This window comes from Moschus berezovskii, chromosome 26 (assembly GCF_049115385.1).
Source record: "Moschus berezovskii isolate FMDL1 chromosome 26, NW_MosBer_1.0, whole genome shotgun sequence".
NCBI classification, from domain to species: Eukaryota; Metazoa; Chordata; class Mammalia; order Artiodactyla; family Moschidae; genus Moschus; species Moschus berezovskii.
In genome coordinates this window covers 21,286,517-21,310,251 of record NC_142485.1, presented here as the reverse complement: position 1 = coordinate 21,310,251, position 23,735 = coordinate 21,286,517, and the positions used below count along the sequence as shown (strand labels likewise).

The 23,735-nt window shown below is 41.6% G+C and overlaps 1 protein-coding gene across 3 annotated transcripts in view; it reads right to left on the bottom strand.

Annotated features, from left to right (window-relative positions):
• Window positions 1–444: 444 nt before the first annotated feature.
• The window catches only part of TRMT9B (tRNA methyltransferase 9B (putative)), a 69,557-nt gene continuing 46,266 nt past the window's right edge, over window positions 445–23,735 (bottom strand). For all 3 annotated transcript variants that reach the window (XM_088832629.1, XM_055416525.2, XM_088832630.1), the window contains 3 exons: window positions 19,777–19,931; window positions 9,222–9,395; window positions 445–3,145 (listed from right to left, as the gene is read on the bottom strand). In XM_088832629.1, coding sequence (XP_088688755.1) covers window positions 2,112–3,145; window positions 9,222–9,395; window positions 19,777–19,930 — 1,362 coding nt within the window. In that variant the 5' untranslated portion in view covers window position 19,931 and the 3' untranslated portion in view covers window positions 445–2,111. The remainder of the gene's footprint in view (window positions 3,146–9,221; window positions 9,396–19,776; window positions 19,932–23,735) is intronic.

Here is a 23,735-nt window from a genome sequence, read left to right as displayed (position 1 = left end):
AACTTTCCTTCCAAGGAGTAAGTGTCTTTTGGTAGTATTAGTGTTTTTTTTTTTTTTATTTATAGCCTTGTCAAATCAAAATTATGTGAAAATATTCCTCTCTCAAAAACCATTCTAGAGAGTTAGCTTATACAAAGCAGTGTGTGTGTGTGTGTGTGTGTGTGTGTGTGTGTGTAGGAGGTTGCACATAAAGGTTTGCTCAAAACTTTTCTGCCGCCATCAATGAACTGAGTTCCATGTAAGTGGTGGAACTTACGTGGTGGCTTCCCCCCCAGAAAGCCATGACTTTATAAACAGATTTCAAGCAGCAGGGCTGGTAATGAAGATGTATGTGACCACAGACTTCAAGGAGGGGAAAAATCTACTCATAATAGAAGGATCATCAAGCCTTAATTGTAAGAATGTCTCTGACTCTGAGAACATTTTTTCCAACAAAAACCCCACTTACACTCATGGCTTAATATCCTCATTTAAGAAATGGAAGACATTAAATTTTAATTTATATTCCATTTTTATGTCTGTTTTTATCATCCCTCTAATGCAGACTGTGTGCAGTTCAGTTCAGTTCAGTCGCTCAGTTGTGTCCGACTCTTTGCGACCCCATGAATCATAGCACGCCAGGCCTCCCTGTCCATCACCAACTCCCGGAGTTCACTCAAACTCATGTCCATTGAGTCGGTGATGCCATCCAGCCATCTCATTCTCTGTCGTGTGCAGAACAATACAAATCATAGATCTCATTTCCACCCAACAACCTCATCAACCAAAAAGGTGATGACACAATCTTATTTTGAAGCCAAGACAGTAACAAACTTCAGTACTTTCAAAGTATCATCAGTATTTTTAGTTAGAGCACAATCGCTGAAGAGAAAATGTTATACTATTTTAGTAATTTCAGTGGAAAGCAAAACAAGAATTGGGTATCCTCCAGGTTTACAGTAGCCCATACAGTAAAAAGGCTTTTGTCAAGTGTTGATTCTCTCCTCATTAAGGAACTGTCTGAGACTGTATTCCTGGGTCAACTCATGCCTGCTTCTCCTAATCATAGTTATGTCTCAGTATCCACGACATGGATATAAACAGATCCATGGTTAAAAGTAAACAGATGTGGTGATCAGGCAGTGCCCACCTATCCATTTGTCTTTAAAGTGGCAGAAATTGAACCTTTAGTTAGTAAGATTTGATTGTTTAAATTCTTACTACAACCATTAAAATGTAGTCCCTTTCAAAAGGATAAATGCCCAGATATTATTTTTAAAAATCCAATAGTTAGCCCTCTACCAAGTCCAAATATCTTGCACCTTAATGATCTACTTGTATCGAGAACCAAAATAAAATGCTGCTTCAACCATATTTTTATTTTCTAAATATCCCTTCAGTGCATAAGAAAAGCATCATTCCCAGATGAAAATTCATTAGTCAGTCTTGGACTTTCTGTGACTGGATACTCCTGCTTCTAATAAGGTTGGAAAAATACCTCCTGGATGACTTGCAACGTCTTCTACTGCCCACATATCTACCCTGAGCGCTGACAGTGCCTTTAAAAGCCTTCTGGGCAACATCAAAAACCTTGTTATTTACTTACCTTGGAGCAAGTTCGCTTATCATTTAGAGAAGTTCTCAGAACCCTGCTTGTCTCTCACCTTTCTAAAGACTTTAAGCAGATGCAAGGCCGTGGCCATGAAATAATTTATCACATTTGTGCAGTGGTAAATTATAACTAGAGATAGGAATTACCCCTTTACTGCATACAAATGATGTTTTTACAAGGTATAATTAAAAGCAGAATCTTTGAAATCACAATATAATACTGAAAAACACATACACATGTATTGTTAGAGCAATTCGCCCATATTGGAGTTCATGTTCTATTGCTTCTTCGGATCTCTTCTATTAACCTTTAACCACAAAGACTTTGTCAGATGCTTTAGATATCCAAGCACTGCACCTGACTGCAAAGATGCTGAATTCATAGTCTCTACGGAACAGAATCTAAATGGATTAAACGCAGACCAAATAACAACACTGGATGCCAGTTCCAGGAACCACATCACAAATCCAATGAGAAGAGTGCGGTTCCTCTTTTGGAGGGCGTGTCTGAGACGACCCCATCAGCCACAGCTGTCCCTCCTCTCTGCAATGACACACCAGTTGCCATGGTCGTTCCCAGAGCTCAGGATATGGAGCTCCGACACACTCTCCTTCAGCAGGCCACAGAGCTCACCTTCTCGAAACACGTGGTAATAACGCATAAAGGCTCTGGAGTCCGAAACTTCGGACTGTCCTTCTTCGACAGAAATGGCGTCCCCTGGGTTGGAGTCTGTGGAATCTGCTGCAGAAATCCTCCTCCATGATTTACTATCAGAAGCAGTGCCCTCTTCTAAGTTATCTTCATCCACACAGCTCTCCTTAGCCTTGGTGCCACCCAGAAAATTCCCATCTCCGTTTCTCCTTATGACTCCGGGATGGTCTCCGTTTAGCTGTTTGCGTATGGCGGGTGCCCTCACCCACTCCAGAGGTCTTTGAGACGGCTCCACAAACACTTCCTCATCTAAATTTTGCTCTCCTGCTGACAAAGTCTCTGGATGACCTAAGTCGAAACTTGAGTGTCTTGAAGGCTGAATGGATATCGTGCTATTGGCCCAACTTTCGGTGTTTTTCAGGGGTCTCACTTTTTCAATTTGCTTCCTCAGAGTGGATTCATCCAGAGATCTAGAGGAAAACCAGGAGCGAAATGATTTCCCCAGGGTGTTATAGAATCCGTTTTCTTCCTCGCCTTTCTCGGAAATATTTGCACAGCAGGTGCCAGCCAGAACAGAGTCGCAGTCCACGCTGTGGGACCTCTTCGAGTTGCAGCGCCCCTCAAAACACACGGAACAGTGGCAGGCGGAGCAGGGCGGGTGGTAGGGATGGCCTCTTTCTGGGTGCCCACACTGCTGCTTTCTCCCTGGCTGGCCGGATTCTGAGAGGGGTTGGGAGCACAAGGCTTTGTTCCATGGAACAAGCACGTCTTGCTTCTCAAAGTGCCGCTTCTTCTGTTCCATGGCCCAAACATAAATCATCAGCTGGCCCCCAGGAACTAGGACCCTGGCCATTTCTTTTATGGCTCTGATTCTTCTTTGTTTTGTAGAAAAATGATGTATGACTGAAAAAGAAGAAACTGGATCTCAGTGTGTATACACATTTATAGACTTGTATTTTCTATATAAAAACTAGTCTACACATTTATAGACTAGTATTTTCCATATAACAGTGATGCAGTTTTGATGAATACTGGAGTGGGTTACCATTTCCTCCTCCAGGGGATCTTTCCAACCCAGGGATTGAACCTGCATATCTTGTATCTCCTGCATTGGCAGGTGGATTCTTTGCCCATTGTGCCACCTGAGAAGCCCTTGACACGTGGTAAGTACCCCTTATTTCCTGCAGCTTGGAAAGATGGTAGAAATAGCACAGACCTGGTTTCAAGAGAAGCATAGTTTTTTAGGCAGACCCTGGAGATACTGTGGGTTTGCTTCCAGACCACTGGAATGAATAAAGTCACACGAATTCTTGGTTTCCCAGTGCATATAAAAGTGATATTTACACTATACTGTAATCAGTTAAGTGTGCACTAGCATTATGCGTTAAAAAACAATGTATGTACCTTAATTTAAAAATATTGCTAAAAACTGCTAACCATCACCTGAGCCTTCAGTAAGTCATAATCTTTTTGCAGCATTACACCCAAGATCGCAGGTCACCACGCAAATATAATGATGAGAAAGTTGAAAATGTTACCAGAATTACTAAAATGCGACACAGGGACACAAAATGAATAAATGTTGTTGGCAGAACGGTGCCAATAGACAGCAGGTTGCCCCAACCTTCCATTTGTAAAAATGCAATGTCCTCAAAGTGCAATAAAATGAGATATGCCTCTGCTTATTAGACAGCTAATCTTGGGCAATTATTTAACTTCTCTGGACGTTCTCTCTTCATGTATAAGAAGACACCTAGAATGAACAATCTGTAAGGCCTCTTCCAGGTCTATAATCCTGTGAATTTTGTTAGCCAGAAGAATGACCTGTGTGAATTAATAAAATTTGAAAGGGAAAGCTAACCCTAAGTTAGGTAAATGTTCCCTAGTAGAATTCTATGAAATAACTTGTTGTTTTAGTAAATTATTTGTACTTCTGAAGCATCACAAGATCAACACCACTGGTTGATTAATACAGTTGGTTAATAAGTTAATCAAGCAAGTGTAAGTAGAGAAAATGTTAAAAAAAATCTGTTTAGAAAATGCAAAGGTAAGTCATCCAACCTCCAGACCAAATGATTCCTTTTAATTTTTAATAATGTTAATATAATATTAAATTGTATTTACTTAAGAAAAAGCCACTTACAGGTCACCCTTTTACTTGCAGTTCTTTGCAAGTTAAAATGAGGGTCAAGTGGGAATGCCTGTATCTAGTCTTAGGGGGGTTATTAGATGCATTTTTATCAAGCAGGATTTAGAAAGTACTAGTCTGTGAGCTCCTAGAGTTTAATCACACTGTGTCAAGAAAAAAAATCACATTATTTTTGCACACAGAAGCTTATCACTTATTTCAGGTAGGAAATTGGCTCTAAAGAGAGTCTGGACATTGCTTCTTAGATGTGAGTACAGAGCGGTTGAAACAGTGCCTGTAACCTTAGCATAATGCAGAGGTACAAATAAATCTCTTTAGTTTACATGGCACAGAGAGCTAGTAAACGTCTAAAGTGAGATTATTATATAGATAAAGCTGTCAAAGGGAGATTATCCAAGAGGCACACTTTGTGTTGTTCCCAATCGGGTTTGCTTTCCCATCAGCAGAGCGCAAACCCTGGTTTCTCTTACTATACCATGCAGGAACCTAGAGGCCCGAGGTTCAAATGCACTTAAGTTATTTGTTTATAGCTGTGCTGGGTCTTCGTTGCTGCATGGGTTTTTCTCTAGTTGTGGCTAGTCTCTGGTTGCAGTGCTCAAGCTGTTTATTGCGGTGATCTTGTTACAGAGCACAGGCTCCAGGGCTTGCGGCTTCTAGTTGCGACACACAGGCTCAGTAGTCGCAGCTCCCGGGCTCTAGAGCACAGACTCAATAGTTGGGGTGCACGGGATGCCAGGCTCCCTGGCATATCGGATCCTCCCAGATGAGGGATCGAACCTGTGTCTCCTGCATTGACAGGCGGATTCTTTACCACTGAGCCACCAGGGAAACCCTCAGGTGCATTTAGAGAACAAGACACTGGTGTATTTTGTCCTGGATCTAGCAGTGACCAACTTTGTGATCGTTGACTGATCACTTTACTTCACTAGTTGTCAGGCTAGTGACACTGAAGAGTGAGCCCTTTGCAAGCTTACACTCTTTTTATTAATTTATTGATGTCTTTTTAAATTTTTGTTATTTTTTGGCCACACCATGCAGCAAGCAGGGCCTTTGGGATCTTAGTTCCCCAACCAGGGCTCCAACCCAGGCCCACTGCATTGGGAGTGCAGAATCTTAACCACTGGGCCACCAGGAAAGTTCCCCCCAGAGCTTACACTTCTTTAGTAGTGTCTTGGTCAATGAGCCGAAAGGGGGCAGAGAAGTCAGGACTGAGTCAGACTTAGGAGAGCACTTACATTCAGATCTATGACTACTCCTGGTCGTTAATATCTCCCATAGCTTGCACCGAATTCACCCTGAAACTTCCGTGGGTGTGTTTTCTAAACGCAATTGATCCTTGTTACCTGTGGATTCTGTATCCACAAATTCGCTCGCTCGCTAAAATTTTTTTATAACTTCAGAACTCTGTATGCTTAGCATTCTTGTGGTCATTCCTTGACGTGAATAGTACAACAGAACAGTTGAGCTTCCCAAGGCACATGTTCCCAGCTGGGGTCTGAGGAGGAGCTGATCCGCCTTCCTGTCTCAGCTCTGGTAGTGTCAACAAGTGTCCTTTTCACGGTCTGTTTAGTGCCACGTGTTCTGCATTTTTGTGTTTTTGTTCATGATTTCTCTGTTGATTAATTGACAAAAATATTGTGACCAGAGGCTCACAAGAACCTAATCCCGTATTTCCCCTGGGAGCAATGGTTTGGGATTTGTTCATTCAGTGTTCACAGGCCATTATAGAATATAACTTCCGTGAATAATGAGAATTGACTGTACTCTTGTGTTTTGACTGTAAGGGGGGAAAAAACACCATTAAAATAGGATGATTTTAATACAGTAATTTCTTTCTAGCAGACTTATAGACCTTCAGCATTTTAGGATTCTTGGCTTCAGAAGTTTTGTTTTTAAGGAAGAATATCTTTATACTTTTCATTCCTTAATATTGCTTTATGTGATAATCCATTTTAATACCATAATTTCACCCAGGAAATATCTGAATCTTTTATATATTTAACATATAATACTAAGTAACTTTTAAGCCAGATGTTTTTAAAAAGAAAAACTTATAATACATATAAGATGTATTATACATGCTATACACATATATTTTATTAAGAAACATTGTAAATGTAAATAAGTGGGACTTAAAGATGTATTTTGCCTGGAGAATCCCAGGGACAGAGGAGCCTAGTGGGCTGCCGTCTATGGGGTCGCACAGAGTCGGACACGACTGAAGTGACTTAGCAGCTTAGCAAAGATGTATTTATATGAATTATCAATGTCAGGAAACTGTGTTGAATTTTAAAGAATACAGAAGTCCCTTGTTGTTTAAAAATTGTAATTTAAAGGCAAAAGTAGCACTTGGTGTATGTTTCCTGTAGGATAGGGTGTTGACTGAACACATGGGTAGGTCGAATTCAGTGACTGGATTCCAGAATCTTATGAGGTTACACATAGTCATCTTAAAAGTCCTGTTATATCTTGGTATTTTATGATGTATTGTTATTTAATTTTTCAAGTGTGTCTCATTTGACTGTAAGTATTCAGAACCCATGGGTTTAGTATGAAGCAGAATTTTACAACCTCAGCACTATTGGCATTTTTAAACAAGCTGGATAATTCTTTATTCCAAGGCAGTGGGGACCAAGTAGATGACAATTGAACACGCAACACTCAGTTGTGACAACCAAAAATGCCTCCAAACGTTGACAATATCCCCTGAGAGTGGGGTACAATATAATCTCAAGTTGAGAACCACTGGCATGAAAATTTTGTTTACACCATTTCAATATATGGACAAATTTTTATAAAAATTTTATCATCCTATTCTAAAAGTAAGTAGAAAGACTGTTTCTTTTTGTTATCTGTCAGTAAAACATAAGGAATGTATAATTAGGTTTGATGCTTACCCTCTAATATTATTATTAAGAGACATGGAAAATATATATTTATATATTTAAAAATAGTAAAAAATATATTTCTTCATGTTAAGCAAGAAATGACAACATACAGCATTCTAAATAGGGAAGTAAATCTATATGGACATAGGAGAGACAGTTTAGTGAAATTTCCCCTAGTTCTAAATGTAAAAACTAACTGGAAGTTCATAAAAACACATGCTGGGTTTCCACTGAAGGAAGCATTTTTCACTGGAAGATGGCAGCCAGCTGTTCTCATCTCCTCTTCGGGCAGGAGACTTCAGCTGAACAAAAAGAAGGACTCAACAATGTACAACATGGAGCACTTTCTGAAAGAGCAAAGTTGGTCAGTAGTCCCATGCCCGCAGCGGTGGTTCAGCAGCACAGCCTGTTTGTAGGCAGCTGGCTGTAGAAATTCTACAACTAAAGTAAACAAAAGAAGAGCAAGCACTTCTCTGACCTCTCTGCAGTTTCTAGTTCTTCAGGTGGCATGACCAAACCAAAAACTTTCTTCCTACTGAAGATTCAGAGGACAGTGTATTGTTTCTTGGTTCAACAAGAATCCCTTCTCTTAATTCTTACAACCAAATGGAGTTAACAGTTTCAAAAGCAGAGAAGTAGGGCTGTCAAAGAACAGGTTTCCATGGCAACCACCTCTTGCCAGTCCTAACTGGTTCGAAGGTCATGACATCCAGGTCTGCATCCCCTCACTTTGCAAATATACAGACCCCCCCCAACTAGTGTGAATAAATCGATTTCTTGTCTATTTCAGGAGAGAGCAAATAGTCGTATTCTGTATGTTTATTAATATCTAGCAGTCAGTTTTGTATAGATTCACCTTGCTTTGATAAAGCTTGTTATATTCAAATATGTTAATTATTTTAAAAGTGTGTTGGATGGAATAATTTTCCCTGCATGAGATTTCTCACTTTGGAAAAGAATTTCCATAATATTCCCTCACATAGCATGATTCCTTAGCATATTTAAATATGACTAATATGACTATGGACAGGGAGGCCTGGCGTGCTGTGATTCATGGGGTCGCAAAGAGTCAGACACGACTGAGCGACTGAACTGAACTGAACATACTAGGTTTCAGGAATACATGTATTAGGTAAAATGAGCCTTGTGATCAGTCACTCAGTTGTGTCCGACTCTTTGCGACCCCATGGACTGTAGCCTGTCAGGCTCCTCTGTCCATGGGATTCTCCAGGCAAGAGTATTGGAGTGGGTTGCCATTTCCTCCTCTAGGAAAATGAGCCTTATCTGTCCATATCTCAGGCATGGCTTTTTGCTGCTTTTTCTCAGTTTTGCCATGTGTATTTTATGGGCACACTTGTTGGGAGGATATGATGGGTGTATTCCCTAGCTTTGTGAATGCTCTATGACAGTGAGAGAACAGGGTGGCAAAGTAGACCCAATGCAGTCTGGGACCAGGCGGGCCTGTCTTCCCCAGAGACTTCTGTACCATGCGTGGCAGGTTGGTGACATCCTTCCAGTGACAGTCAGTGCGTTAGTCTTACAATATTTTGCTAGTAAAGGCCACACTTGTGGGCTGAAAAAAGTAGTATGACTTCTAGAGATCTACTTCACGTTTTAAGAAGCTGGCTTCATTTCAGTAGAGCAAAGTATTGTTTTCAGTGAGTACAACTCTAATACTTTGTCATTCATAAGTGGAAGAAACTGGAATGAGTCATCTAAAAGAGGACAGCAACAGTTTGAGGGTTAAACGAGATAAAAGAATCTCATGTGCCACTGTAAGTACACTTGAAATTAAATAATTCAGTTGAAAAATTTTTTTAATTAGATAAAGTGAATTACATGGATCTTTCTACAAAGAATGGATGTTGAGTTGTGAGAGTGTCCTCAACCAGGTGGCGTTTTTCCCACGGTGAAGAGCGAACCTGTGATGGGGTTGCCTTACCGCCTATGGAGATGATGGCATCGAAGCACTGATCCCTGAAGGGGAGGTTAAGGTTGTCACACACCACAACTTCACAGCCTCTGCTCTGGGCAATCTCCACCAGCGCTGCACAGTAGTCACAGCCCAGGGTATGTACCTGGCTGTTCACTTTCAGATACTTTCCAGTCCCACAACCTGTAAGAGAAAGATCTGTGTTACACGCTGTCCTTAGTGGAAAATGCAGTACTGTCGGTTACTTTGTCTTAGGGATTAGCAGTAACTTACAGGCCAACCTTGGAGATATTGCGGGTTCCATTCCCGACCATGGCATTAAAGCAAGTGTTGCAATAAAGTGAGTCACATGACATTTTTTTTTGGCTTCTTAGTGCATTTAAAAATGGTGCTCACGCTGTAGTCTTTTCAGTGTGCAGCAGCATTAAGTCTATAAAAACCATATACGTACCTCATTTTTTAAATAGTGTATTGCTGAACAATATTCATCATCATCTGAGCCATCAGCAAGTCATAAATGTTTCTTCTGGTGGAGGGTTTGAAATACAGGGAGAATCACCAAAATGTGACGGACACAAAGTGAGCAAATGCTCTTGGAAAAATGGCGCCAGTAGACTTGCTCAAGGCCAGGTTGCCACAAACCTTCAGCTGGTGCAGAACACAATATAGTATCTGGGAAGTGCAATAAAATGAGGTCTGCCTCACTAACCAAGAGAGAACCCAGCATGGACTGAAGGAAAACACAAATGAAAAGCCTTCAGAGAGCATGGACATGTTTTTACATAGAGAAAAGGAAATGGAAATGGGAAAAAGAAATATTATTTATTGACTATCTAATAAGGTCATGTCCCTAGGGGTTTCTTAACATGATAGTACAACCAAGAAATGTCAGCTGGCCCCCAGCAGATAGTAATAGGTCCTAGTATTATTCAGTTCAGTTCAGTTCAGTTCAGTCACTCAGTTGTGTCCGATTCTTTGCAACCCCATGAATCATAGCATGCCAGGCTTCCCTGTCCATCACCAACTCCCGGAGTTCACTCAAACTCATGTCCATAGAGTCGGTGATGCCATCCAGCCATCTCATTCTCTGTCATCCCCGTCTCCTCCCGCCCCCAATCCTTCCCTAGTATTATTAAATATAATAAATATTAATACATTAATATTAACATATAATACTATTAATAATAGTGCTATTATTATTGATCCTAACTATTATTAATAATAATAGTTCCCTAGTATTCTAGTGGTAGGGTCCAGTCTCTTTGTAAGTTACTTTCACATACATATTTCTCTGGATTTATGTGTTCTGGGCATTTAGTCTTGTGTTATCAAAACTTCTTACCACTTGCCACTATATAACAACTTTTCAACTTCTATAACAATTATAAAATAAGTTCTACAAAAGATCATGGCATCAGGTCCCATCACTTCATGGGAAATAGATGGAAAAACAGTGGAAACAGTTCAGACTTTCTTTTTTTGGGCTCCAAAATCACTGCGGATGCTGATTGCAGCCATGAAATTAAAAGACGCTTACTCCTTGGAAGGAAAGTTATGACCAACCTTGATAGTATATTAAAAAGCAGAGACATTACTTTGCCAACCAAGGTCCGTCTAGTCAAGGCAATGGTTTTTCCCGTGGTCATGTATGGATGTGAGAGTTGGACTGTGAAGAAAGCTGATCGCCGAAGAATCGATGCTTTTGAACTGTGGTGTTGGAGAAGACTCTTGAGAGTCCCTTATACTGCAAGGAGATCCAACCAATCCATTCTAAAGGAGATCAATCCTGGGTGTTCATTGGAGGGACTGATGCTAAAGCTGAAAGAGCAATACTTTGGCCACCTCATGCGACGAGTTGACTCACTGGAAAAGACTCTGATGCTGGGAAAGGTTGGGGGCGGGAGGAGAAGGGGACGACAGAGAATGAGATGGCTGGATGGCATCACCGACTCTGTGGACATGAGTTTGAGTGAACTCCGGGAGTTGGTGATGGACAGGGAAGCCTGGCGTGCTGTGATTCATGGGGTCGCGGAGAGTCGGACACGACTGAGCGACTGAACTGAACTGAACTGAACAATAGAACGGGCCTTTCAAAAGTTTAAAATTTGAATGAAAGAAGGGATTCAGCATCTTTTTATCCAATCTGTTGTCAGTGCTAGCTCTTGTAAGATTATTTTTTAAAAAGCTTCTTTGTTTACTTATGGCTGTGCTGATTCTTTGTCACTGAGTGCAGGCTTTCTCCCGGAGAAGGCAATGGCAAGGCACTCCAGTACTCTTGCCTAGGAAATCCCATGGATGGAGGAGCCTGGTAGGCTGCAGTCCGTGGGGTCGCTAAGGGTCGGACACGACTGAGCGACTTCACTTTCACTTTTCACTTTCACACATTGGAGAAGGAAATGGCAACCCACTCCAGTGTTCTTGCCTGGAGAATCCCAGGGACGGGGGAGCCTGGTGGCCTTCCGTCTATGGGGTCACACAGAGTCGGACACGACTGAAGTGACTTAGTAGCAGCAGCAGCAGCAGTGGGCTTTCTCCAGTTGCGGAGAGTGGGGTCACTCTTCGTTGCCGTGCGCTGGCCTCTCACCGTGCTGGATTCTCTCGTTGCAGCTCCCGGGCTCTAGAGCACCGGCTCAGCGCTGATGACTTGCCCTGCGGCATGTAGGGTCCTCCTGGGCCAAGGATCAAACTTGCGTCCCCTGCGCTGGCAGGCAGATTCTCAACCACTGGACCACCAGGGAAGTCCTCTAACAAAGAATATTTTTTCTTAAATAGACCAGTTTTGACATTTGCTTTCCGGTGAGACCCAGATAATTCAAGGTTCACACAGCACATAGATTTAGATCAGTCAGGTTTCCCTGATATTATGCTAAAGAAGCTAGTGACATAAAGAAACGGTCATCTTGAAACAAAACCTTCCATGGTCTAGTGCCTAGTATTCTGTTCTAGCGCAGACATATAGTCTATTTCTTTTTTCAGAAAGATTTAAAGATCTCATTAGAGCTTATATCCCTACCTATTGGCATTGGCTGTAGATTTTTTTGCCTGAAAGATAGTTACCACTATTCAAAGATGATTCACTTGCTGCTTTTGAAATACATCACAACACTCTTTGATGATAACTCCTTAGTAGGAGCTATTCAAAATTATATGAGACACTAAAAACATAATTAAGATTCACCAATGCCAGCTGAGACAGTGGAGAGCTTGTGAATAAAAAATAAGATTTCCAACTTTATTATTTCAGTGTAAATGATTGAGGTCTTAGAAATATTTTAGATCTCATAGCCATACTCCTAAGAATGCTTTTGAGAAAAACGATCCAATATGTAACAGCAATCATGGGGAAAATATAATCCATAAAGTATTTTAAAATTGAAATCCTGAACATTTCAAAGATGATGCTCGTATTTTAAGAAAAATAACCTTGTAAATTTTTCTGCTGTTTTGAACTGGCTCAGGGGATACATTTGGAAAAATAAAAGGGAAATTACTTCCAAGATACTAATAAAAACAGGTTCATGGAATATTAGAGCTAGAGGGATGTGTTCAGAGAGCATCTGGTAGCAACAAGGAAACCGAGGTCTTCTTAGATCTTATCATCTCCTGAAGTGTTTCCAGTGCCCCTGATGCCCTTGATTTATCCCATATTCATTTCTTGGTGTGTGTTGGGGGGGGTGCTGTGCTGTTCTGCTTGCAGGGATCTTAGTTCCCTGACCAGAATTGAACCCTGAGTGCCGAGTCCTAACCACTGGACCACCAGGGAATTCCCTCATGTTCATTTCTAACAGCATTCTTTTTTTTTTGGTTCTGAATACCTTTTCTTTTTTAAATTGAACTGCTTTACAATGTTGTGTTAGTTTCTGCTGTACAACGAAGTGAGTCAGCTATAAGTACACACATATCCCTCCTTCTTGGACCTCCCTCCAATCCCAAGCCTCTCGGTCATCACAGAGCACTGAGCTGAGCTCCCTGTGCTATCCAGCAGCTTCCCACTAGCTCTCTATTTTACACGTCATAGTGTATGTAGGTCTATGCTGCCCTCCCAATTCATCCAACATGGCATTCATTTTTAAGGATAGTAATGGGACTCCTGAATACAGTGCAATTATCTGTTTTCTAAGTGCAGACATGGAGGTGCTAGAGAGGGGAGATTTTATCCTAATGAGGAAATGAAGAACACTGCCAAGCCTAGTCACCCCATTATCTTAAACAAGCAAGAAGTAAATCAGAACACTTTTGATTCGGCAGCTCCTGTACACAGCGGTCACGCTCCTTTACAAAATCTCATTAAATGATAACCTCCTGTAGTACTGAAGAGCCACCATAGCAGGTGTCTGCATGCTTCTGTCCCGCTTTGTTCTGTGTTCTGCTGCACAGTAGAGCTAAGGAAGAAAACAGATAATTACCTCAGTTCAGCGAGACGTTTTGGCCCATGGTGAGTAAGTACTTGCCAGAAATAATTAATCTGAATGTTCCCTCTGAAGTTTGCAGAAAGAGCTACATTTTTAAAATTGAAGTGTTTTTTATTTTTATTTTTTTCGTTTTGGCTAAGACCTGATCTGAAAGAGAATTCTCTTTTCCTCTGGGAAAAGGAAGAATACAGCCTGTTTATTTCTCCTAAACCTTTTGAAGTCAGAGATGAGGGAATAGGTTTTGTTCTGTAGGCCTGGTGCCTGCCCCTTAGTAGGAGACACTCTAAATTTTTATTGACTCAGAGAAGAAATGATAATTAGAGAATGACTTAGCAAAATAAGTCTGACCACAGAATATGGGAAAAATAATTGAGAGTTAAAGGGCAAAAAGGAACTTTGATTATTGAAAAATTAGTTTTAGTTATGTGTACAAAAATAAAAATTTCAATATTGTTAGGATAGTTGTCTCTGATGTCAGATAAAAAGGTCACCTTGTTCAGAAAGGAATATAGCTCTAGTCTTTATTTTGCTTCTAAACAAAGTAAAGATTTTAACCCAAAGAACACCCACCATGTACCATGTTCTTTTTAAATATTATAGTCTATTTTTATTCATAATTTATCAGTTTAAGACTTTGTTGAGAGAAATACGAGTTTTATATATAAGGGTAAAGTTATACTAAAAGGGATTGGTTAGCCAAATATGGTTCTGTTTTATTTATTTTATTTTCTATTGGAGTACAGATGATTCACAATGTTGTGTTACTTTCAGGTGTGCAGCAAGGTGAATCCGTTATACACATACATATATCCCCTCTTCTTTTTAGATTCTTTTCCCATATCAGTTATTACAGATTATTGCTTTACTCAGCAGGTTCTTACTAGTTATCTGTTTTATGTATAGTCGTGTGTATGTGTCAGTCCGTCTCCCAGTTTATCCCTGGCATGTATGCTCTTCTAATGGCCTTAAGTTAGTAGCCCATTTCAGGAAAAGGTTGCCTTCACTGTACAAGCTACCATATTTCCTAAGGGTACTTTCATTTCTTCTGTCTTTGAATCGTAAGCACTCTTTATATTTAGACACGGTTGCTCTCCCTTCATTCCTGATCCCTCCCTGAAGACATAGTTCCCATCAGGAACCGTCATCACACACCTCAGCAGATCAGCTTCGCTGGGGAACAGGGTGATGTGCTTAACAAAATTTAGCCAATAAACAGTTGCACCACTAAAACAGCATAGCAGGTAGAGAATCTCTGTGTGGGCAACTGGAGCCCAGTTACCTTAAATGTTTGTTACCAATGCGAAGTTTTATTAATCATCAGTACTGGAGTGGGTAGCCTATCCTTTCTCCAGCAGATCTTCCCGACCCAGGAATCGAACTGGGATCTCCTGCATTGCAGGTGGATTCTTTACCAACTGAGTTGTGAGGGAAGCCCAAATCATTAATTCAGTTCAGTTCAGTTCAGTTGCTCAGTCGTGTCCGACTCTCTGCGACCCCATGAATCACAGCACGCCAGGCCTCCCTGTCCATCACCAACTCCCGGAGTTGACTCAAACTTACGTCCATAGAGTCGGTGATGCCATCCAGCCATCTCATTCTCTGTCGTCCCCTTCTCCTCCCGCCCCCAACCCCTCCCAGCATCAGAGTCTTTTCCAGTGAGTCAACTCATCGCATGAGGTGGCCAAAGTATTGCAGTTTCAGCTTTAGCATCAGTTCTTCCAATGAACACTCAGGATTGATCTTTAGAATGGACTGGTTGGATCTCCCTGCAGTCCAAGGGACTCTCAAGAGTCTTCTCCAGCATCACAGTTCAAAAGCATCAATTCTTTGGCTATCAGCTTTCTTCACAGTCCAACTCTCACATCCATACATGACCACGGGAAAAACCATAGCCTTGACTAGACGGACCTTTGTTGGCAAAGTAATGTCTCTGCTTTTCAATATGCTATCTAGGTTGGTCATAACTTTCCTTCCAAGGAGCAAGCGTCTTTTAATTTCATGGCTGCAATCAGCATCTGCAGTGATTTTGGAGCCCCCAAAAATAAAGTCTGACACTGTTTCCACTGTTTTTCCATCTGTTTCCCATGAAGTGATGGGACCAGATGCCATGATCTTTGTTTTCTAAATGTTGAGCTTCAAGCCAACCTTTTCACTCTCCTCTTTCACTTTCATCAAGAGGCTTTTGAGTTCCTCCTCACTTTTTGCCATAAGGGTGGTGTCATCTGCATATCTGAGGTTATTGATATTTCTCCCAGCAATCTTGATTCCAGCTTGTGCTTCTTCCAGCCCAGTGTTCCTCATGATGTACTCTGCATATAAGTTAAATAAGCAAGGTGACAATATACAGCCTTGATGTACTCTTTTTCCTATTTGGAACCAGTCTGTTGTTCCATGTACAGTTCTGACTGTTGCTTCCTGACCTGCATACAGGTTTCTCAAGAGGCAGGTCAGGTGGTCTGGGATTCCCATCTCTTTCAGAATTTTCCACAGTTTATTGTGATCCACACAGTCAAAGGCTTTGGCATAGTCAATCAAGCAGAAATAGATGTTTTTCTGGAACTCTCTTGCTTTCTCCATGATCCGGCGGATGTTGGCAATTTGATCTCTGGTGCCTCTGCCTTTTCTAAAACCTGCTTGAACATCTGGGAGTTCACGGTTCACATATTGCTGAAGCCTGCTAATCTAAATACCAGTCAAATTAGTCAATATAGACTTGATTTTTTTAACTAAGTGGAAAACCTAGAAAGAAAAAGTGTTTCCTTTGGAGGATAGTTCTTTGGTTCTGTGGGCTTCCCTGGTGGCCAGTGGTAAAGAATCTGCCTGCAATGTGAGAGACACAAGTTCAATCCCTGGGTTGGGAAGATCCCCTGGAGTAGGACATGGCAACCCACTCCACTATTCTTGATTGGAGAATCCCATGGAGAGAGGAGCCTGGAGGGCAAATCCACTGGGTTGCAAAGAGCCGGACATAACTGAGTGACTAACACTATTGTTCTCCTTCCTTTTGTCTAGTAATCCCTTTGGATTCTTTCCTTTTTATTGATTTTTCTTAATTTCAATCTTATTTTTAAACTTATCTTTCATTGTATAATTAAAATAATCCTACTATTGAGTAGTAAAAAACTATAAATAACATAAAAGTCAAAAGATACAGATGAGTAAAATAACATTTGGATTTCCAAGTGCAGCGGTAAAGAATCTGCCAGCCAGTGCAGGAGACACAAGAGACGCAGTTTCGATCCCTGGGTTGGGAAGACCCCCTGGAGGAGGAAATGGCAACTTGCTTCAATATTCTTGCCTGGAAAATTCCATGAACAGAGGAGTCTGGTGGACTACTGTCCATGGGGTCACAAAGAGTCAGACAGGACTGAGCTACTGAGCACACAAAATAACATTTACTAAATTGATTTGCACAGGTATCCTTAAAGAATATTATTTGTGTTGTAATTTGTAGTAGCAAATGTAGCAAACAACATACATATCTGTTGGTGTGGTGTTATTAGCACAGAAAGCTATGTAACTTTTCATACTCAATAGCTATATAAGAATAAATATGCTGTGCTGTGCTCAGTCGTGTCCAACTCTTTGTAGCCCTTTGGACTGTACTCTGCCAGGCTCCTCTGTCCGTGAGATTCTCCAGGCAAGAATACTGGAGTGGGTTGCCATTCCCTTCTCCTGGGGATCTTCCTGACTCAGAGATCAAACCCACATCTCCTGTGTCTCCTGCATTTCAGGGGGATTCTTTTGATCTCAATATACAAAAAGAAACAAAAGCTAGCTAGCTGTATAGCAGTCTGTATAACATACTAATTTGTGTAATTGAAAAAGGTAAGTCTACCCAGGCACACACTTACATGCACAAATATGCTTATATTTATGTGAAGTATCTCAAGATTAAATAAGAAGCTAAGAGCATAGTGCCTCTGATGTAGGTTACTTGGTGCTGGGAGACTGGGATGGGAAGATAATTTTCACTATACATTTTTCTGTACCTTTGTTACTAAGCCATTTAAGTGGATTACCTATCAAAATAATTTAATCAACTTGTGTTCCCCTAATATTCAAACTGTTTACTCAAATGGTTTCATCATTGGGAGTTACTGATCTTTTTAATTCTGACTCTGAAGAAGGTTTTTGATTCTGATTAAGAAAATTACTTTTTTTTCTATCAGATATGTTGCACTTAGTTTTACCTAGTTTGATTTTGGTTTTTTACGTCCCTTGTATTTATGTCTAGATTTTTGCCTTGTAGAACCTTTTAAAGTTTATGCAGTCAAAAATACCAAATGCAGTCAATCTTCATTACTCACAGACTCAGTATCTGCATGCTCATCTATTTGCTAACGTTTATTTGTAATGCCAGATCTGTACTGACAGTGCATGAGTGTCTTTAAACAGAAACACACATGAAACAAGATTAGGTGTTGATCAGTTGACAAAAATATTGTGACCACAGGCTCATAGGAACCTAATCCTATATTTCCCCTTCGGGCGCCAATTCACTATTTACTAATTCTGGGTTCACAGGAGCTTTATAGAATCTGACTTCTGTGGATAACGACAATCAATTGTATTTTCTTTTATGGTTTCTGACTTGTTTTGTGTCATACATGGAGAGGCCTTTTGCTTTTGAGAATATTAAAAAAATAACATAGTCATCCTCTAGCCCTTTAATCACTCTATTTTCTTTTATTTAAATCTTTGCTCTATTTGGAATTTTTGATGTAAGATATAATCAGGCTTCCCTGGTAGCTCAGAGGGTAAAGAATCTGCCAGCAATGTAGGAGATCCAGGTTCAAACCCTGCGTTGGGAAGAACCCCCGGAGAAGGAATGGCTACCCATTTCAGTATTCTTGCCTAGAAAATTCCATGGACAAAAGAGCCTGGTGGGCTGCGGTCCATGGGATCGCAAAAAGTCAGATACAACTGAACAACTAACACTCACTTTTTTTCATGAGAAAGTAGCATATATATTCTGTTGTCTCCAAACCTTTTCATCCCAATTGATTTAAGATCCTGGTAGTTTGCTTGTACTATGAGTGGTAAGAGTTCCAAACCCACCGCATCTTCTGAAACCATTTTTTTTTTAGTTAACACAATAGAGATATTTTTAAATATTCTCCACTTCTACATGACATGTACCTCTTCCTCAAATTCTACCCTGCTTGCACCATGTTTAACAAGCCGAAAGCCCCAGGCACATCTGTTTCTCTTACCAGCATTTTGACTGAATGTCAAATTAAACAGAACTTGTGACTCCAGACTTACGATTCATACAGGTCCTGTGTACATGCGGTTACTAGAGAGCAGATTTAGGTGGGAATGCTTCCAGTGGAATCATACCTTGTCTTAAAACTTAATCTGAGCTCTCCTGGGCAGTGGCTACCACTTCCAGATTCCCAAACATACTGAGCTGAAAACTTCCCAGCAAATCAGAGATTATGAAGATATGATCCAATTTATGTTCTAATAATAAAACACCTACAGAATAGTTAAGGGAAAGAATTCCTGAGATTCATAAGAGGTGATAGGGCTTCTTGTATGTTGCCACTCAGTCATGTCCAGCTCTTTGCGACCCTATGGACTGTAGCCCTCCAGGCTCCTCTGTCCATGGGATTTCTCAGGCAAGGATACTGGAGTGGATAGCCATTCCCTTCTCCAAGAGATCTTCCTGACCCAGGGATCAAACCCAGGTCTCCTGCATTGCAGGCAGAGTCTTAATTGTCTGAGCCACCAGGGATGCCAGATAGAACCTCTTCTTATACACAATTCTGGCTCTTCTGTAGAAGGCATGGGAGCCCCTCAAGGTGAGCCACCAAAACACTGTACTCACAAATGTGAATGAATCTACATTTTAAATGGTCAGATTCACAAGTGGCCATGTCAGTCCAGGCAGATTCAGCCAAGGTCGGGTTGATTTTGTGAAAGGATATGCACAAAGGCTCTGAGAAGACCGCCTCTGTAGATTTGGGGAACTTTTCTACTTTCTGGTGCGACCTCATGAATTTCTGCTATAAAGTGAATGTTCTAGGTGCTGACGTGCCAAGGACACGGTTTCAGACTTTCGGTTAGAACAGAGATGAAACGTGAATCTGAAAAGGAAAGGCGCAATGGAGTATATACATCAGACTGCGTGGCCCCGCCCGGGTTACCTATGTCCGCGATGAGGCTGCCTGGTTTCTGCCCCTGGAGGAACTGGCGGACGCGGGGCCAGGCTTTGCTCTGCAGGTCGCTGAAGCAGGGCGCGGCGCTCGCGTACGCGTCGTGCACGTGCTGCTTCTCCAGCTGGGCGGCTGCACGGTCCATCCTGGGGAGAGCGGGGCACGCCAAGGGGTGCGGTTCAGAGCGGGCACCCGAAAGGCTGATGGAGACGCAGGTTTCCTAAAACGGGAACTTACGACTGCCAAGGTTGTGCTGCTTTTATCCTTTCTTTTACTCTCTCTCTCTCTCTTTTTTTTTTAAAAGATTATTTACTTTTTAATTGAAGGATAACTGCTTGACAGAATTGTATTGGTTTCTGCCAAGCATCAACATGAATCAATCAGAGGTACACATATGTCCCCTCCCTCTTACAAACTGCAAAGAACACAGCCTTCACCAGAACCTCACCAGCGTTGTCGAAAGACTAGCAGATGCATCGCTCTTAACTGTACATTTTCAGAAAACAAGTCATTTGGGAATGTGCTAACTGTAATGTGTTTCTGTGCAAGATGAGTCCTTAATTTTGGAAACATTTACAAAGGTCTTAGCAGTGGTTCACTCTGGATAAAACTCTTCTCTTGTATACTAAGGAGATTAAAATTTTATAACATGCATTTTGCAACTCCAGTCCAGTCACAAAGCTGGATTGATTCTACCTTTTGAATGTCTTTGGATTCCAACCATTTTCTTTACATCCTGCTGATTCTGTTTTAGAAAAGACCTCATTTCTTGTTTCAGTTACTTCAACCACCTGTAAATGGTGTTTTTTTTTTTTTTTTTGTCCCTTCAATTTCTTGCCTTCAGTTATGCCACAATTGTTTTTCTAAAAACATAAAACTGTGCTGCTCCCTATCTAGACTTCTTCAAAGGCATTTTATGGCTTGTCTGCTCAAGGCCGGGTGTCTCAGGAGGGTATCCATGGCTGTTTCTGATCGGGCCTTCACTTACCTCTTGCAGCAATTTCTCACCTTCTTTCCCCAGCATCGGGGCACCTGTCATACTTAGTGACCTGAGGTTTCTCAGACTTGATGCATCCTCTCTCATCCAGGGGCTGGTACAGATTCTGTGCCTTACATGACTAACTTCTTTTCATTCTTGGCCCAAGCATCACCTCTTCCAGAAGGACTTCTCTGACCTCCCATGCAGGATAAGGACAGAGAGCAGTGGGGAGGACTTTCCTGATGGCGCAGTGGATAAGAATCCACCTGCCAGTGCAGGGGACACAGGCTTGTTCCCTGGTCCGGGAAGATCCCACATACAGTGGAGAAACTAAGCCGATGTGCCACAACTACTGCAGCCCGTGCACCCTACAGCCCAGACTCTGCAACAGTGAGAAGCCCTTGCACTGCAGCTAGAAAGTAGCCCCACTCACCGAAGCTAGAGGAAACCCACAGGCAGCAGTGAAGACCCAGCGCAACCAAAAATTTAACAGAACAAATTTTTAAATAAAAAGGAGTGGGGAAAGTAGAAGAACAGGTCTTTGAGGCTTCTGTTTGTTTAGGGTTTGGTCTTTTAATTATTCTCCTGTGAGTGAGGATATCTCAGGGTATGTGAGTGAGGATATCCCAGGGGAGTGGCCAGGGCTCAGACCGTGGCTTTGTACCAATCAGTATCAAAGTGTTTTTAATCACTGAAGAACCCACTTGGCCCTACCGCTGCTTATCAACTGGCTCAGTCCCATCCCCATCCTCCTGTTGCGTCCCATGCACCCTCTGTGGTTACTGAGGGCTGTAAGTCTATTAGCTGTTTTTTTCTCTAGCCCTGACTGGAAGAGCCTAGGTAACAAGGGCTTATCTTATTTAATGCCGAGTCCCTAGTGGTTGGCACACAGCAGACCTTCAATAAATGAACAAAGAAAGAACCAGAGTGGACTCTGAGTACGGAGGGTAAGAGAATAAGCTGGGGAGTGTGGGAAGAGGGGACCATGCACACCCACAAGCTTGCAGATGGGAATGTGGTAAGAGAAGGTGCTGTCTTTGGCCAGCCTCTGTATTCCCTCCACCCCCCACCCCCTGGTCTCTGTCACTCTGGGGAGTAGAAGGCACTTGGGTCAGATGGCATCTGAGGAGTTACCCCACTGTAAAATGCCTACCTTCCACCTTGTATTTAAGAAATATCTTAATGAGAGATACATAAAGACCATGTAAATATTCTGTTTCCATTATCTCACTCACCATTTTTTTTTATTCTAATTTTTTTGGCCACCGTACATGACATGTAGGATCTTAGTTCCCTGACCAGGGATCGAACCCATTCCCCCTGCAGCAGGAGCTTGGAGTCTTCACCACTGGACCACCAGGGAAGTCCCTGCTTACCACCTTCAGCGTCCAATCCATTGATGACTCTTTCTAACTGAAGTATAGTTAATGTACAATATTATATTAGTTTCAGGTTTATAACATAGTGATTCAGTATTTTATTGATTATACGTTTAAAGTTATTATGAAATAATGACTATATTTCCCTGTGCTATAGTGTAACCTTGTTGCTTATCTGTTTTATACATAGTGGTTTGTATCTCTTAATTCCACAACCCTATCTTGCCCCTCCCCTTTCCCTCCTGTTAATCACTTTGTTGTTTAATTGCTTCAGTCGTGTCTGACTCTTTTGTGATCCCAAGCACTGCAGCCGCCAGGCCCCCCTGTCCATCGGATTCTCCAGGCAAGAATACTGGAGTGGGTTAACCACTAGTTTGTTCTTTCTGTGAGTCTGTTTTTTTGTGTGTGTTTTGTTATGTACATTTGTTTGTTTAATTTTTTAGATCCCACATGTAAGTGAAATCTTATGGTATTTATCTTTCTTTGTCTGACTTATTTCACTAAGCATAATACTCTCTTTGAGCACTGTAAGAATAATATCCATGTTGTTGCAAGTGGCAGACTTCCACTCTGTTTTATGAATGATGATATGATGATATTCTCAAATTATGACAATGATGATATTCTCATTCCATCATTCCTTTCACTGCGAGGAAGAGCTTTTCAGGATTTAAATTAGCAGTAGGTTATCCTTAACTGAGCTTCCCTGATAGCTCAGTTGGTAAAGAATCTGCCTGCAGTGCAGGAGACCTTGGTTCAATTCCAGGATTGGGAAGATCCCCACTCCAGTATTCTTGGGCTTTCCTGGTGACTCAGCTCGTAAAGAATCTGCTTGCATTGTGGGACACCTGGGTTTGAACCCTGGTTTGGGATGATTCCCTGGAGAAGGGAACGACTACCCACCCCAGTATTCTGGCCTGGAGAATTCCATGGACTGCGTAGTCCATGGGGTCACAAAGAGTCAGACACGACTTTGTGACTTTTACTTTTCACTTTATCCTTAACTATTATGGGCCTGCCCACAGTCCCTGCAAAAAATCTGGCAACTCTAACAGAGTACAAATCTCATTTGTGATGTCTGACAAAACTTCCACCCAAACTGAAGCAGCTTATATTACACCCTCAACTAGAATACAAAGTAAACATATGGCTGCCTATAACTGCCTACACATGAGGAAAAACCCAAACACTGAATGCTTTTCTCAGTAATCAAGATCTCAGTAGACTTAGGTCTGCTTAAAATTGTCCCCCCTTAAGGAATCAGTTAGGCAGTACAGTCTAGAGAACTGTAGAACAAATGCATTTTACTTTATTACACTTGCCAGTGTTAAAGGCTTCCCAGGTGGCTCAGTGGTAAAGAATCAGCCTACAAACGTAGGAGACCCAGGTTCAATCCCTGGGTCAGGAAGATTCCCCTGGAGAAGGAAATGGCATCCCACTCCAGTATTCTTGCCTGGAGAATTCCATGGACAGAGGAGCCTGGTGGGTTGCAGTCCAGGAAGTCGCAAAGAGTCAGACACAATTTAGCGACTGATCACACACACACACACCGATAAAGTGACAGTCAACATGAGCTTGATGCCCTTCAAGCT